Source organism: Arachis stenosperma, chromosome 6 (assembly GCF_014773155.1).
Source record: "Arachis stenosperma cultivar V10309 chromosome 6, arast.V10309.gnm1.PFL2, whole genome shotgun sequence".
NCBI lineage: Eukaryota > Viridiplantae > Streptophyta > Magnoliopsida > Fabales > Fabaceae > Arachis > Arachis stenosperma.
The window spans coordinates 79,651,766-79,664,293 of NC_080382.1; the positions used below are offsets into that span (position 1 = coordinate 79,651,766).

General features: G+C 32.8%; 1 protein-coding gene across 1 annotated transcript; it reads right to left on the reverse strand.

The window, feature by feature from the left end:
* Window positions 1-238: 238 nt before the first annotated feature.
* Window positions 239-2,963, reverse strand: LOC130936146 (growth-regulating factor 3). Its single transcript, XM_057866154.1, has 4 exons — window positions 2,683-2,963; window positions 2,248-2,430; window positions 1,715-2,012; window positions 239-1,006 (listed from the first exon to the last, which is right to left on the reverse strand). Exons 1-4 carry the CDS (start codon window positions 2,909-2,911, stop codon window positions 502-504), a joined length of 1,215 nt encoding a protein of 404 aa, XP_057722137.1. The 5' UTR covers window positions 2,912-2,963; the 3' UTR covers window positions 239-501.
* Window positions 2,964-12,528: the final 9,565 nt, after the last annotated feature.

Consider the following 12,528-nt stretch of genomic DNA (forward strand, 5'->3'; position numbering starts at 1 on the left):
GGAAAAGTTGCTTATCTGTCGCAGTACTGTTTATTTCGTTGTGTCATCTTTTTGAAGATAACAATAACTAATACGCTCACCTCGTTCATTTTCTTCTTGTGGACTTGCCTGGCCAAGTGGCAACAATGGATTTTCACACTAATTAGATTTGCAAAGTTACACGTTCTAAATATTTTAACCGGCGATCGGTTTTTTTGTTCCAAAGTTGTGAATTTCTTCGTATTTAATACCTCGTAGATTTACCTTCAATATACGTAAATAGTGGCTTGAATAGAGGAAACGTCGCATGGGATATGAACTCCCTCCACGTAGGTTTCATGCCCCTATTCTTAGAAACAACAGATGCATTCCATAGGATTGACTCAAAAGTGTTACAAGCATGTCCAGTGTCCAACAATGGCCACAAAAGTGGAAAGTAAAATCCCACCCAATAAACAAGCAGAAAAAAAAAGAAAAAAAAAAGATCCAGACAGTAAATGGGAGCACCAATTGAGTTAAAAACTAGGTGCTAATGAAGCTGGTCTGAGAGGCAGCAGCACGAGGCAAGTGATGCAGAACACTGGTGGGAGATGAAGTGGAAGTGGATGATCTGAGTGCCTCAGCAAGTGGTCCTCCCATTGAAGCCACTTGATTCCCCGAACTCCAGCCTCCGGCCCAACTCAACTGCAGTTGCTCTGCCTCTGCATTCCCATTCCCATTTCTTGGACACGGATCCTCCCCATACCCAGTGGACAACTTTAGTGATACATCCGAAGAAGCAGCATTATTTCCAGGCATTGAAATTGAGAGTGATGTGGCCGAGTTCATCCTCCCACTCCCACCACCACCACCATTGTTTTCAGCGTTTTCAGGGTCCTGATGCAGTGAACGTGGCCAGTCATCAAAGAAATGCCTCAGCATGTGCCCACCTGATCTGCCACCATCCCCACCCACATGATGATGGTTATCTTGATTTTCAAACACCCTCTTGTTTTCTTCTTCCTTGGTCCCTCCACTCCCAGAGGACCTACACAGTGGCCCATCCAACAACACAACCAAAACAAAATTATCAACTAGGGCACACATCATACAACGCAAGATTGTGGCTCTGGGAACACCAGCACAACATTATTTCTATATTTCGTCTAAAAAGAAAAGGTTGGGGATTATTTAGGCACAATCTAAGGCTTTTTTTCCTTTTTCCACAAACGTAAGACTTAAAGAGACATAATTTTGCGGGCCCCCCTATCCCACCAGTTAGGCATCAGTCAATCAATCAAAGGAACCAAACAAACAATGAAACAATCTCTAATATTAGATTACTTGTTTAATCTAGAACCAAACTTCACTTTAAACCTTTCCATGTATCTTAAGAAACAAGACCGACAGACAAGGAAAATATGTAAAAACAGAAATTGTTGAAGCAAAAAGTATGTCCCACCATATTGCTACACATCAAACACACATAGAAGCAATAGTTTTAGTAACCATTTCCCAAAGCAAAACCTCACTCACTGATTGCACTTTCTTTATTCTGATAGTACACCACACTGATTGCCTTTTATTAGAACATAATAGTACTTACTACTAATTATCATTATTTCAAAGTAAAACATTCAATTAATGCACACGGCACAGTACACTACTAGCTAGTAGTCTAGTACCATCATTCAAACCCAATAATAATAACTCATTAAGTACAGAAATAGTGGAAGATCATAGTTATTATTATTACCGTTCATTATTAAGGTGAAGGAGATCAAAGGGGGATTTCAATGAGGCAGTGGCAAGAGGCGGTGAAGAGATACAAGAAGATGATGAAACAACGCCTAAAGTAGTTCCACCACCAGTGGTTGGTGTGGGTAGTTCCACAGGCTTTCTTGAACGGTTTCGACCTCTATGCATGTGGCGCTCGCAGTACTTCTGACCGGCCACCACGTCCCTCGAGCACCGCCACTTCTTCCCGTCAGTCCTCCGGCACCGCCCTGGCTCCGGATTCATTGATGCTCTTCCCCAGTACCCTGATTGCAACACTGCACATGCAGCCAACAAAAACACAAACTTTAACATGTCCGCAATATACCCTTTTTCTTGATTTGTACCAAAATCCACAAGCATGTCAAAAATGTAAACTTTGGTTAGCTACTGATGATGCTGCATGAAAATACGGATGATAAATCTCCTTAGGGGGTGTTCAATAATAACAGGAAAGACCAAAAAAAGGTGCAATTTTAGCAATAGAGGTTATGAATAGTATTAGGAACTTACGAGCTGCAGGTTGATAGTGTTGGAGAGAGTGGTGAAGGAAATAGGGAGAAGAATGGAAGAGGCTTTTCTTGATTGGTTGAAGGAGCTCAGGGGGAACAGCAGCACCGGCCAACATGTACCTGAATATCAAAGCCTGCAACTCAAGCTCCTGCCACTGTGACAAGCTGAAGTAACTCCCCATTCCTATAACCAGTAACACACATGATGGAATGGATTATGATGATGATGATAAAGACAAGGCACAGAGAGAGAGAGAGAAGGGGTGAATCCAAAAGAAGAAAAAGGTGAGAGCTCGGAGGAGCTTGCAACAGCAAACTCGAAAAGTAAGCAACTCAAGGCCAGAAGATAATATATAATCATACTTTCTGACTTTTTTTTTCAGTATAAGGGAGGAAGGGAAAAAGGAAAACACTGTAAAAAGGAAGAAATACTTACTGGGGAATTTGGTGGTAGTAGTAGTAGTATGAGGAGCAAGTGTTGAATCTGACAGGGTGCAGGTGACTTTGCTGTTGGGTTCAGGTACAAACAAGGGGAGAGCAGAGGCAGGTGATGGTGGCTGTTGTTGATGGGATTCTGGTGGGAGAAGTTTTGGCATCTTTGTAGAATGTTGTTGTTCCTCTGACTCATCCTGGTTTCTCCATTGCTTCAGATAATGGAAGTCCATGAAGAGAGAGAAATAGAGAGGAGAGAGAAAGAGAAACCAGAGCTTTTAAGTTTGGTCGATTATGTGGAGGGGGCTTAATTTAATTAACTCTGGTTAGGTATAGTGTAATGTTATATTACGTTGGATGTGTAAAGATCAAGTTTATGAAGAAGAAAAAAAGAAAAAAAGAAAGGGGTGAGCAGTGAGGTGTGTGGGGTTCCTTTATAATGTTTGGCAGATAGCAGTGAGGGAGTGAGAGGATTCTGACAGCAAAGCCTGCAAAGTTTGTTTTGAAGGGAGTGGGGAAGCCCTAGAGAGCACTTGAGAAAAAGACAGTCAGACAAGACAGTGAGGAGAAAAAGAAGAAGCCCTCACAAAGAAATATTTACAATAAAATAATATGAGAACAACTGGATTGATGGATAGAGAGAGAGAGAACCCTGCAGTCTTTGTCCTTCTCCTTCTGTGCCTTTGCTTTGGAAATAGCACTTGTTTGCATAAAAGGATATTTTTTTTGGTAGATTCTACGATGTCTTTTATTGTTGTGTCTAAATTACCTAACTTACTTTTATAAGTAAAAAATAAAATGTATAAAATAAAAATAAAATAATTAAAATTTATTAAATATTATTTTTTTACTTTTTTTAGTAAGTTAGGCATCATAACTTAAGCACCATAATATTCACCATTTCTTTTAAGGTAAATTATATAGTAAAGATATAAGTTTACAGATTTCTTTTTATGAAATAAAAGAGAAATTGAAATAAGTAGGATCTATACTTTGAATAATAATAAAATAATAAAAAATAACTATAAAAAAATTATTTTTTCTCTCTATATCACTTCAATCTATATATTAAAGTGTCCCTTCTTTTAAAATAAAAATTTTGTTTTCTAGTGTCATTTAAAATAAAAAAATTGGAAACTAAAAAATATTTTATAATTATTGTATATTCAAAAATATTATATACATATTAAAAAATTAATTATTATATATTTGTGAATAAATATATTAATATATTTATTTATAATATATATTTTATATTTATAAATAATTTAATAGATATATCTCATAGTATAAATGAGATGCATTTATAACTACTTTTTTTAATAATAATAATAATATATATTTTTTGTTTACAGTGTAAACGAAATAATTATTAATATATTTTATTAATTTCGTTTACACTATAAATGAAATAAATCAATGTGATATAAATTGATAAATATGCTATAAATTATATATTTTGTTAAATAAAATAATTATTTATTTATAAAAAAATTCTATAACATAATTATTATATATTTTTTATTATATTAATATTTTTAATTATATTTAATATATACTAAAATCAACCATTAAGATTAACTATTAACATAAAATATATATTAAAATATAAAATACACATATTAACTATTAACTATTTAATATATATTAAACTACACATATTTATATATAAATATATAATAATTAATTTTAGAAAAAATTTTACTACTTTTTTCAAAATACTAAAATAACATTTTTCTCCTCTCTATTTATAAAATATATATTTTTCTTCGGTTCTTCCTTATAAATTTTAAAAAACTTCTTCTATCTTTAACCCATTTTAAATTTTTGTGTTAACTATTATCAATTTTATCTATTTTTTTACTAAAATACCACTTCCAAAAAATTTAATTTTTTGTAATTAAATTTTATTTACCAAAATATTCTTTAACATATTTTTTTTAGCAACTAAATTTTATTTTTATCAAAAAATTTTTTAAAATAATTTTTATAATTAAATTATTTTTTATTAAGATATCCTTCAATAATTTTTTAGTTACTAAATTATCATTTTACCAAAATATTCTTTAACAATAATTTTTTTTGTATGTTTTATGATTAATCTCATAATTTTAATGCATATTACTAAACATGATTTTACAAGTTTGGTTTAATATTTTTTTATATTTTGCTATTAGTCTCATAGGAATTTTTTTTAATTTATTGTTAAAATAATATGCATTGATATCACAATATCACTAGAAAAATAATATTGAATGGTATCTTAATAAAAAAATAATTTAATCATTATAAAATATTTAAAAGATATTTTAGTAAAAATACAATTTTATTATTAGAAAAATGATTTGTTAAAGGATATTTTGATATACAAAATTTAATCACAAAAAATAAAATTTTTATTAAAGAATATTTTTATAAAAGTAACTTTTTTTTAAAATGAGTAAAATTGACATTAGTTAACGCAAAAATTTTAAAATGAGTTAAAGAAGAGATTTTTTTTAAATTATAAAGAAGAAAAGTATATTTTTTATAAATAAAAAAATATTATTTTAATATCTTTTAAAAAAAATTCTCATAATTTTATAATTATTTTTTTATATATACATAATATTTTTGTTTTTTATTTCTTTTTCCTACGATACCCACATTATATTATCCTATTTACATAGGATTTCTCAAACCGTAAATAGTTATGAGTAGCTTTTGCTAACAAAATAACATAATTTTTTTTAAAAATATTTTTACTAATTTTAGTGTTTCAATTTTATATATATATACTAAAAATCAACAGCTAAAAGCACTAAAACATCATTACTTTTAGAATACTTAAGATCTTCTAATTAAATAATGTTAATATCTTTTCTTCAATAAATACAATAAGTATATAAGACATTTGAAGACATTTGCTAGCTACAATCGTATAATGAGCTTAGAAAAACCTAGAATATAATATTATTTTCATTTGTCCCTGTTGCGAATATTTTAGGATTGGTCCGTTTAAAGATTTTACTAGGAAGTATTTAAAAAGAAATCACTCTTCATTTTATTTTATTTTTATTATATTTTTCACCTTTTTCTCTGGAAGATGTGTGTTGTTTTGGATGAATCCAATCCACTAACATCTCCCGTCTGAAATAGAAGCAAAAACAATATAAAGGAAGAGGCACATGTGATAATATGATTTGGATATATACCAAATCAATACTGACAGTGCAGTTTTGTTGCAGATGAAGTTGATAATGTGGCTGAGAGGATTTTCGTTATTCGCTCGCTTTTCTCATTCCTTGAAGCGCTCATCAACGTCAAATGTTATTATTAATCTAATTAAGCAGCTGTTGCTTTCAAGTCAAGGTTTTATTACTGTAGTGTAATTGTGTACTGCGCTGCATTTTTTGAGGGGCTTGTATACTCCAACATTTGCATTTTGCAAGAGGAATATTGCTCTTGGGGACTAGAGATGTTCCTGACGGGTACTATTCTATAGATTTTTTATTTTTGAAATAAAATAAAAAAATTATTATTTTCGCAAATCTATTATTTTAATTTTAATTTTTGGAATGTGTTTTTTTGGTTTAGGTGAGTTCGCCGAGGGAACTTCTATAATTTTATAGAGTTCGTCGCACTTTGCAGCGAACTTCATCCAATTTTTTTCTAATATCTTGATTGAGAACGAAATTTAAATTTCTCTAAGTCATTATCATCGTCTCCAACAGTTTATAGGAGTACACAAAAGTACAAACACAATAAACATGACTTCTTCAATATCGTCGGCGCCAATGACAACCATTATCATCGTCTCCAGAAATATACAGGTACACATGAATAAGCCATATTTAACCAGGATTTTTTCTATTATAAATTAAAAAAATCATTATCTCCGAAAAAAATGCGACTTATTCTTGTGTTATGTACTCTGTAGACGATGATAATGGTTGCTATTGTTAACTTCCAAACTTTTCTTTCCATCGTAAATGCGGTGAAGCTCGCCCGGGATAAGGCGAACTCTATAAAAATATAAAAGTTCTTGTGGGTCAGGTGAACTCTATTCAAATAATGGAGTTCGCCAGGGGTGCTGCGAATTTAGCCTGAATCCAAACAAAAAAAAAGAAATCGTATTCCGGAAATTAAAGTTCAAAAATCGGGTTTGGAGAAATAATATTTTTTTATTTTATTTCAGGAAAAAATCCGTATTTTATATCTAGGTCTATATATTTATACTTTTATATTATGCTAAGTTGTAATTTAATATTATATAGTGCCCCTTGGGTTCGTTCATGCTCTGCTAGGGTTTTACTGCGCCGCTTCCATGGTTTCACCTTTCTTTGTCTTTTCTTCGTCAAAGTCTTTTTCATCTTCTTCTACTTTCTTTTCTTAATTTCTTTTCAATTTCTAATCCATCCCTTGATCCCCACTTGGTTCCCTAATTTCATTTTCTCTCCGAATTCATCCCTACGCTAGATTTCTCTTTTAATTCACTCGGTTTTATAATTTACTCATTCCATATATCTTTTATCTTCGGAATCATCAAATACCAATTTGGTTTTTTCTACACCATGAGTAACAAATCAGATACTCAAAACCCCCCATATAATTGACAGTGATCAAGAGGATGATTTGATCTTTTTAGCGGATGAAGATGGTTATGAAGGAATTCAAGCCTATACACGGAGCCCTGTCTGGAAGGATTTTCTCAAATTGGATCTTTTTCGTAGGTATGCAATATGGAATAAATCAGAAGGATTTAGAGTAGTCGAAAAATCCAGGAACCAGTTCCAATTTTTCTTTGAGAATGACTCTGATGTGACTCGAATTGAGAGGGGTTTGATATGAGAATTATTTTTTGTCTAGAATTTCTCAATAGAAAAAGAATTTCTTTGTTGTAAGCATAGTTCCAAACCAACTAATAATTCTCCATCAAAGTTTAATAATAGTTGTCACAAGTACAAACCCCAATAAAAATAAATCGAAGTATTTAAACTTCGGGTTGTCTCACAAGAAATTGCAATGAAGTGCTCTATTATTGGCTATGAAGGAACAAGGGGGTTTGATTTGGCAATTGACAAGAAAAGTAAATAACAAAAAAGTAAATGACAATTAACTAATAAAGGAAAGGAAAATAACTCTTGGCTAAGGCATGGAAATTGAGATCACCATCCTTGGCTACAAACCATATATTGACAATTATGAGGGACCAACCCATCAAGTCTACTTCTATGCTTAATAAACCCCATTTTGAGGGTTTATCTTGTAATGAATTTAGAGCATTTTGTTAACCTTTCTTCACATTTATTCAATAAATAGCATAGTTTCATAATTGTCTCCTAATTTGTGCTCAAATGTGAAAAATATACTTTTGGACCCTTGAGTTGATAATTTTAATTTTCCTTTGATTCCACTAGATGCCATGATGTGTTTTAATGACAAAAGAGTGAAGAGAAAGCATGCAAAGTGGAGAAATCATGAAAAGCCAAAGATTTGGGATACGTCCATGGACGCGCACGCGCACTAGACGCATACGCGTGGATTGTAAAAACCCCATGGACGCGTACGCGTGCTGTACGCGTACGCGTCAGTGCGGGCACATGATTTTTAAGAGAGATCGTGCCTAGCAAATTTACAGAAGCTGTGGGGGCCAATCTGAACCAATTTTGGCGCCAAAATGCTTAAAGGGATCAAAGATTGAAGGAGAATTCACCTTAGAACATAACACATTTTTAGATCTAGTTTTAGAGTTAGTTTCTAGAGAGAGAAGCTCTCTCTTCTCTCTAAAATTAGGATTAGGTTTAGATTAGAATTTCTTAGATCTAGCCTTTAATCTTGGCTTTCATCTACTTCTACCTTTGAATTCTATGTTGCTACATCTTGTTCTTTTATTCTCTTGTTGCAATTTCCTCTATTTTGTTTCTATACTTTGTAGTTGATCTACTCTTGTTCTTCTTATTTTTTTAATGCAATTTGAGGTAATTCATGTTAATTGTATTTTCCTTGATTGTTGTTGTTGATTCTTTGCAATTAATTGTTGTTAGAATTCCTTCTTGTTGTCAATTTACTATGCTTTCCTTTTATGCCTTCCAAGTGTTTGATGAAATTCTTGGAAGGATGTTAGAGTATAATTTAATGATCTTGGCTGAGATGGTAACTTAGGAATTCTTGAGTTGCTAATGTCCAAGTGATTGATGATTGATAGCCATTGACTCTAGCTCTCATTAATTCAATTAGTGAATAGTTAGGACCTATGGACTTGGATTGATATAGCTCATTTGACCTTCCTTTACTTGTTAGATGATGATTTAATGGGATTGATCCTTGCAATTATCGTGTTGTGATTAGTGATAGGGATATAGATCATTGACCACCAAACCTTGCCAAGACCGTTTTATCATTTGATTTTCATTGCCATTTACTTTTTATGTTTCTTATCCAAAACCCCAAAAATATACCACTCATAACCAATAACAAGAACACTACCTTGCAATTCCTTTGAGAGACGACCTGAGGTTTGAATACTTTGGTTTATATTTTTAAGGGTTTGTTACTTGTGACAACCAAATTTTTGTATGAAAGGATTATTGTTGGTTTAGAAACTATACTTGCAACCAGAATTTATTGTGAAATTCTAGACCACACAAAAATTCAATCATCAATGCTTGAAGTAAGTCAAATAGGCTTGATCAACATCAAACCATAAGTCCCAACCTAGCTACTAATGGACTTAGTAGTAAGCTAGTGTTAATGGATATCAAATTGACCACTAAGGGTTCTCAAATCACCAATTCAACTAGACCCAATGACTCAAGGTCACCCAATTCCCTTAGCCTAGGCCAAGAGTATAGAAAACTACTCTAATACTAGTGGAAAGATTTTATCAAACATCTAGAGTGCAATAAAAGTAAACATCATAAAATGTAAGAATTAATAAAAGTTATAACTAACAAAAGCAAGAAATCAAGAATAGCAACTAAGATAAACATAAAAACACATGGAAACATAAAATTGCATTAAAAGAGAATCAAAATCTACAAAAGTTCATAAAAGTAAAAATGGCAACATAAAGAAATTAACAAGAGAAACTAAGAGGATTAAGACAATAGAATAATAAAATATGAAGAGAGTTGAACTAAAAATAAGAATTAAAAGTTGGATCTAAGAAAATTTGACCTAAACTTCCCTGAATTCAAGAGAGAAGGGAGAGCTTTTCTCTCTAGAATTCTAACCTAAAACATGATGAAAACTATACTATGACTACCCCCCATTCCCTTACAATTCTTGGGTTCAAAAGCATCAGAAATGAGTTGGATTTGGGCCTCCTTCAGCTCAGAAATTGCCCCCAACGTATTGCCTTTAATGAGGTCATATGCCGCTTGTCACGTGTAACCATGGGTCATGCATACGCGTCACTCGCAACTTTTCTTATTACGTGTACGCGTCGGTCACGCGTACGTGTGGGCCACATACATGCATGGGCCATGTACACGCGTCGCTAGACAGATTATCAAAATCTCATTTCTTCATGAATTCTCCATTTTTGCATGCTTTTTCTTCATTTCTTCAACCCAATCTTTGCCTTCTAAACCTGAAATCACTTAACAAACATATCAAGGCATCGAATGGAATTAAAGTGAATTAAATTTAGCAATTTTAAGGCGTAAAAAGCATGTTTTCACTTTTAAACACAAATTAGGAGAAATTCACAAAACCATGCTATTTCATTGAATAAATGTGAGATAAGTTGTTAAAATTCCCTGAATTTAACACAAGATAAACCACAAAATTGGGGTTTATCAAACCTCCCCACACTTAAACTAAGCATGTCCTCATGATAAACCAAGAAAGGCAAGAAATGGGGTATGAACATTTATTCAATGCAATTAAACTATATGCACCTATCTTCATGCATGCAACTAAATGCAAAATGATTCCACCTACTTGGTTAAAAGTAAATCAATCTCCAAGAACGCATATGAACAAGTAGGGCTAAGATAATATGATGATTCATGAACTCCACCAATTTAAATATCAAAATAAAGTCCAAATAGACTTGCAAGAAGAAAGCTCATGAAAGCCGGGAATAAGGAATTGAGCTTCGAACTCTCACCGAAAGTGTATCCGCTCTAGTCGCTCAAGTGTATAGGGTTGATTCACTCAATTCTCCTCTAATCATGCTTTCCAAGATTTGTTTTTCATCTAACAATCAACAATTATTCAATGCATGCATACATTTATCATGAGGACTTATTCATAGGTTGTAATAGGGCTAGAATAAAGGTAAGGATATATATATGGCTAAGTGAGCTTGAAATTTTTATCTTTGTTTAACCTAAGCTCCCAACAAACACATATAACAACCTATACAATTCTAATACACCACCTAGCTACCTATGATTCCCACTTTTTTTTCACATACTCATGCATTATCTTTAATTCACATTTGATAAACTACTATTTTGTGATTCATATTGTGTTTAATTGTGTGGTTTTATCAAGTCTTTGCCCACTTATTCATATAATTTGCATGTATTTACAATTCCTTCCTAAAAATATTCTACAATTGATAACTTGCTTCCTAAAGACCTTTTAGTTGTATATTTTTATCTTCCTTTGTACCATTCGATGCCCTGATCTGTGTGTTAAGTGTTTCAGGCTTCATAGGGGCAGTGATGCGTGAGCATCTTTCCTATCTTTTCCTAGTGAATTTGCATCTAAATTGTTGAGTTTAATAAAGAATTAATTATCTTTTAGCCAATATGGATGCTACTTTGAGTCTTTTGCAATTTTGTTTATTTTAGGTAGCATTCGACTGGATTTGGTGGAGTTTCTGCAGCTCAAGAATCAAAAGAGATTTCAGCGAGGAGCGACGCGTACGCGTGACTGACGCGTACACGTGATTTGGAGCTTTCCATGGCGACGCGTGCGCGTGACTGACGCGTACGCGTGATTTGAAGATTTGCTCAGCAACGCGGACGCATGACCGACGCGTCCGCGTGACTTGCAGAAGAGATTATCAACGCGTACGCGTGACTGACACGTACGCGTGACATGCGCCACGTGCAGAAAACGTAGAAACCGCTGGAGGGTGATTTCTGGGCCCCATTTTAGCACCCAAATTAGGCGTTGATCCAGTGAAGCCAAGTGGTCCCCACATTACAAGACACGGAGTAGTTAGTTAATTCTTATTTAAATTCAAATTTGATTTTAAAATAGGAAAAGATATTATTTTAATTTTAAAAATTAGTTTTTAAATTAATTAGGAGTAGTTATAAATAGGGGAGACTTCTCTTCTAAAACGAGGTTCCACCAGATTCCATTAGGGGGATTCCATTAGGTAATTCTATACAAATTTACAATCCTTGTTTTCTTCTCTGAACTATGAGCAACTAATCCTTCATTGTTAAGGTTAGGAGCTCTGTCTATTTGTATGGATTAATTTTATTGCTTTTTCTATTTTAGTTTATGTTTTGGATTCATATTTAAGAATTGTTTTCGCTCTTTATTTTATGAATTTGGGTGGAACGGAAGTATGACCCTCTTTCTATTTGAGTTCCTGTAAAACTTGGAAAAGCTCTTTACTTGAACAACAGCTTGAAAACATATTCTCCTAAATTTTAATTATTTGGATTTAACAGGATACGTGACATATAATCCTCTTATTATTTGGGTAATTAGAATTTTGTGGCATGCAAACTGAAATTTGATCATGTAGCTTCTAATTGGAATTAATTGACCAAGGAATTGGCAGTTAATAAATTTTAGAGGAGACTAGAAAGGTCTAAGGAATTAGGGTCTAGTCACATATAGTTTGCCATAAATTAAATCCTACATAATTAAAATAGCTACTAAGAAAAGTAAATTC

Coding starts and splice junctions, on each gene's coding strand:
- LOC130936146 (XM_057866154.1), bottom strand. CDS start 2,911: ATGGACTTCCATTATCTGAAGCAATGGAGAAACCAGGATGAGTCAGAG. Junction 2,431..2,682: donor TACTACCACCAAATTCCCCA/GTAAGTATTTCT, acceptor TACTGGTTATAG/GAATGGGGAGTTACTTCAGC. Junction 2,013..2,247: donor ACACTATCAACCTGCAGCTC/GTAAGTTCCTAA, acceptor CTGCATGTGCAG/TGTTGCAATCAGGGTACTGG.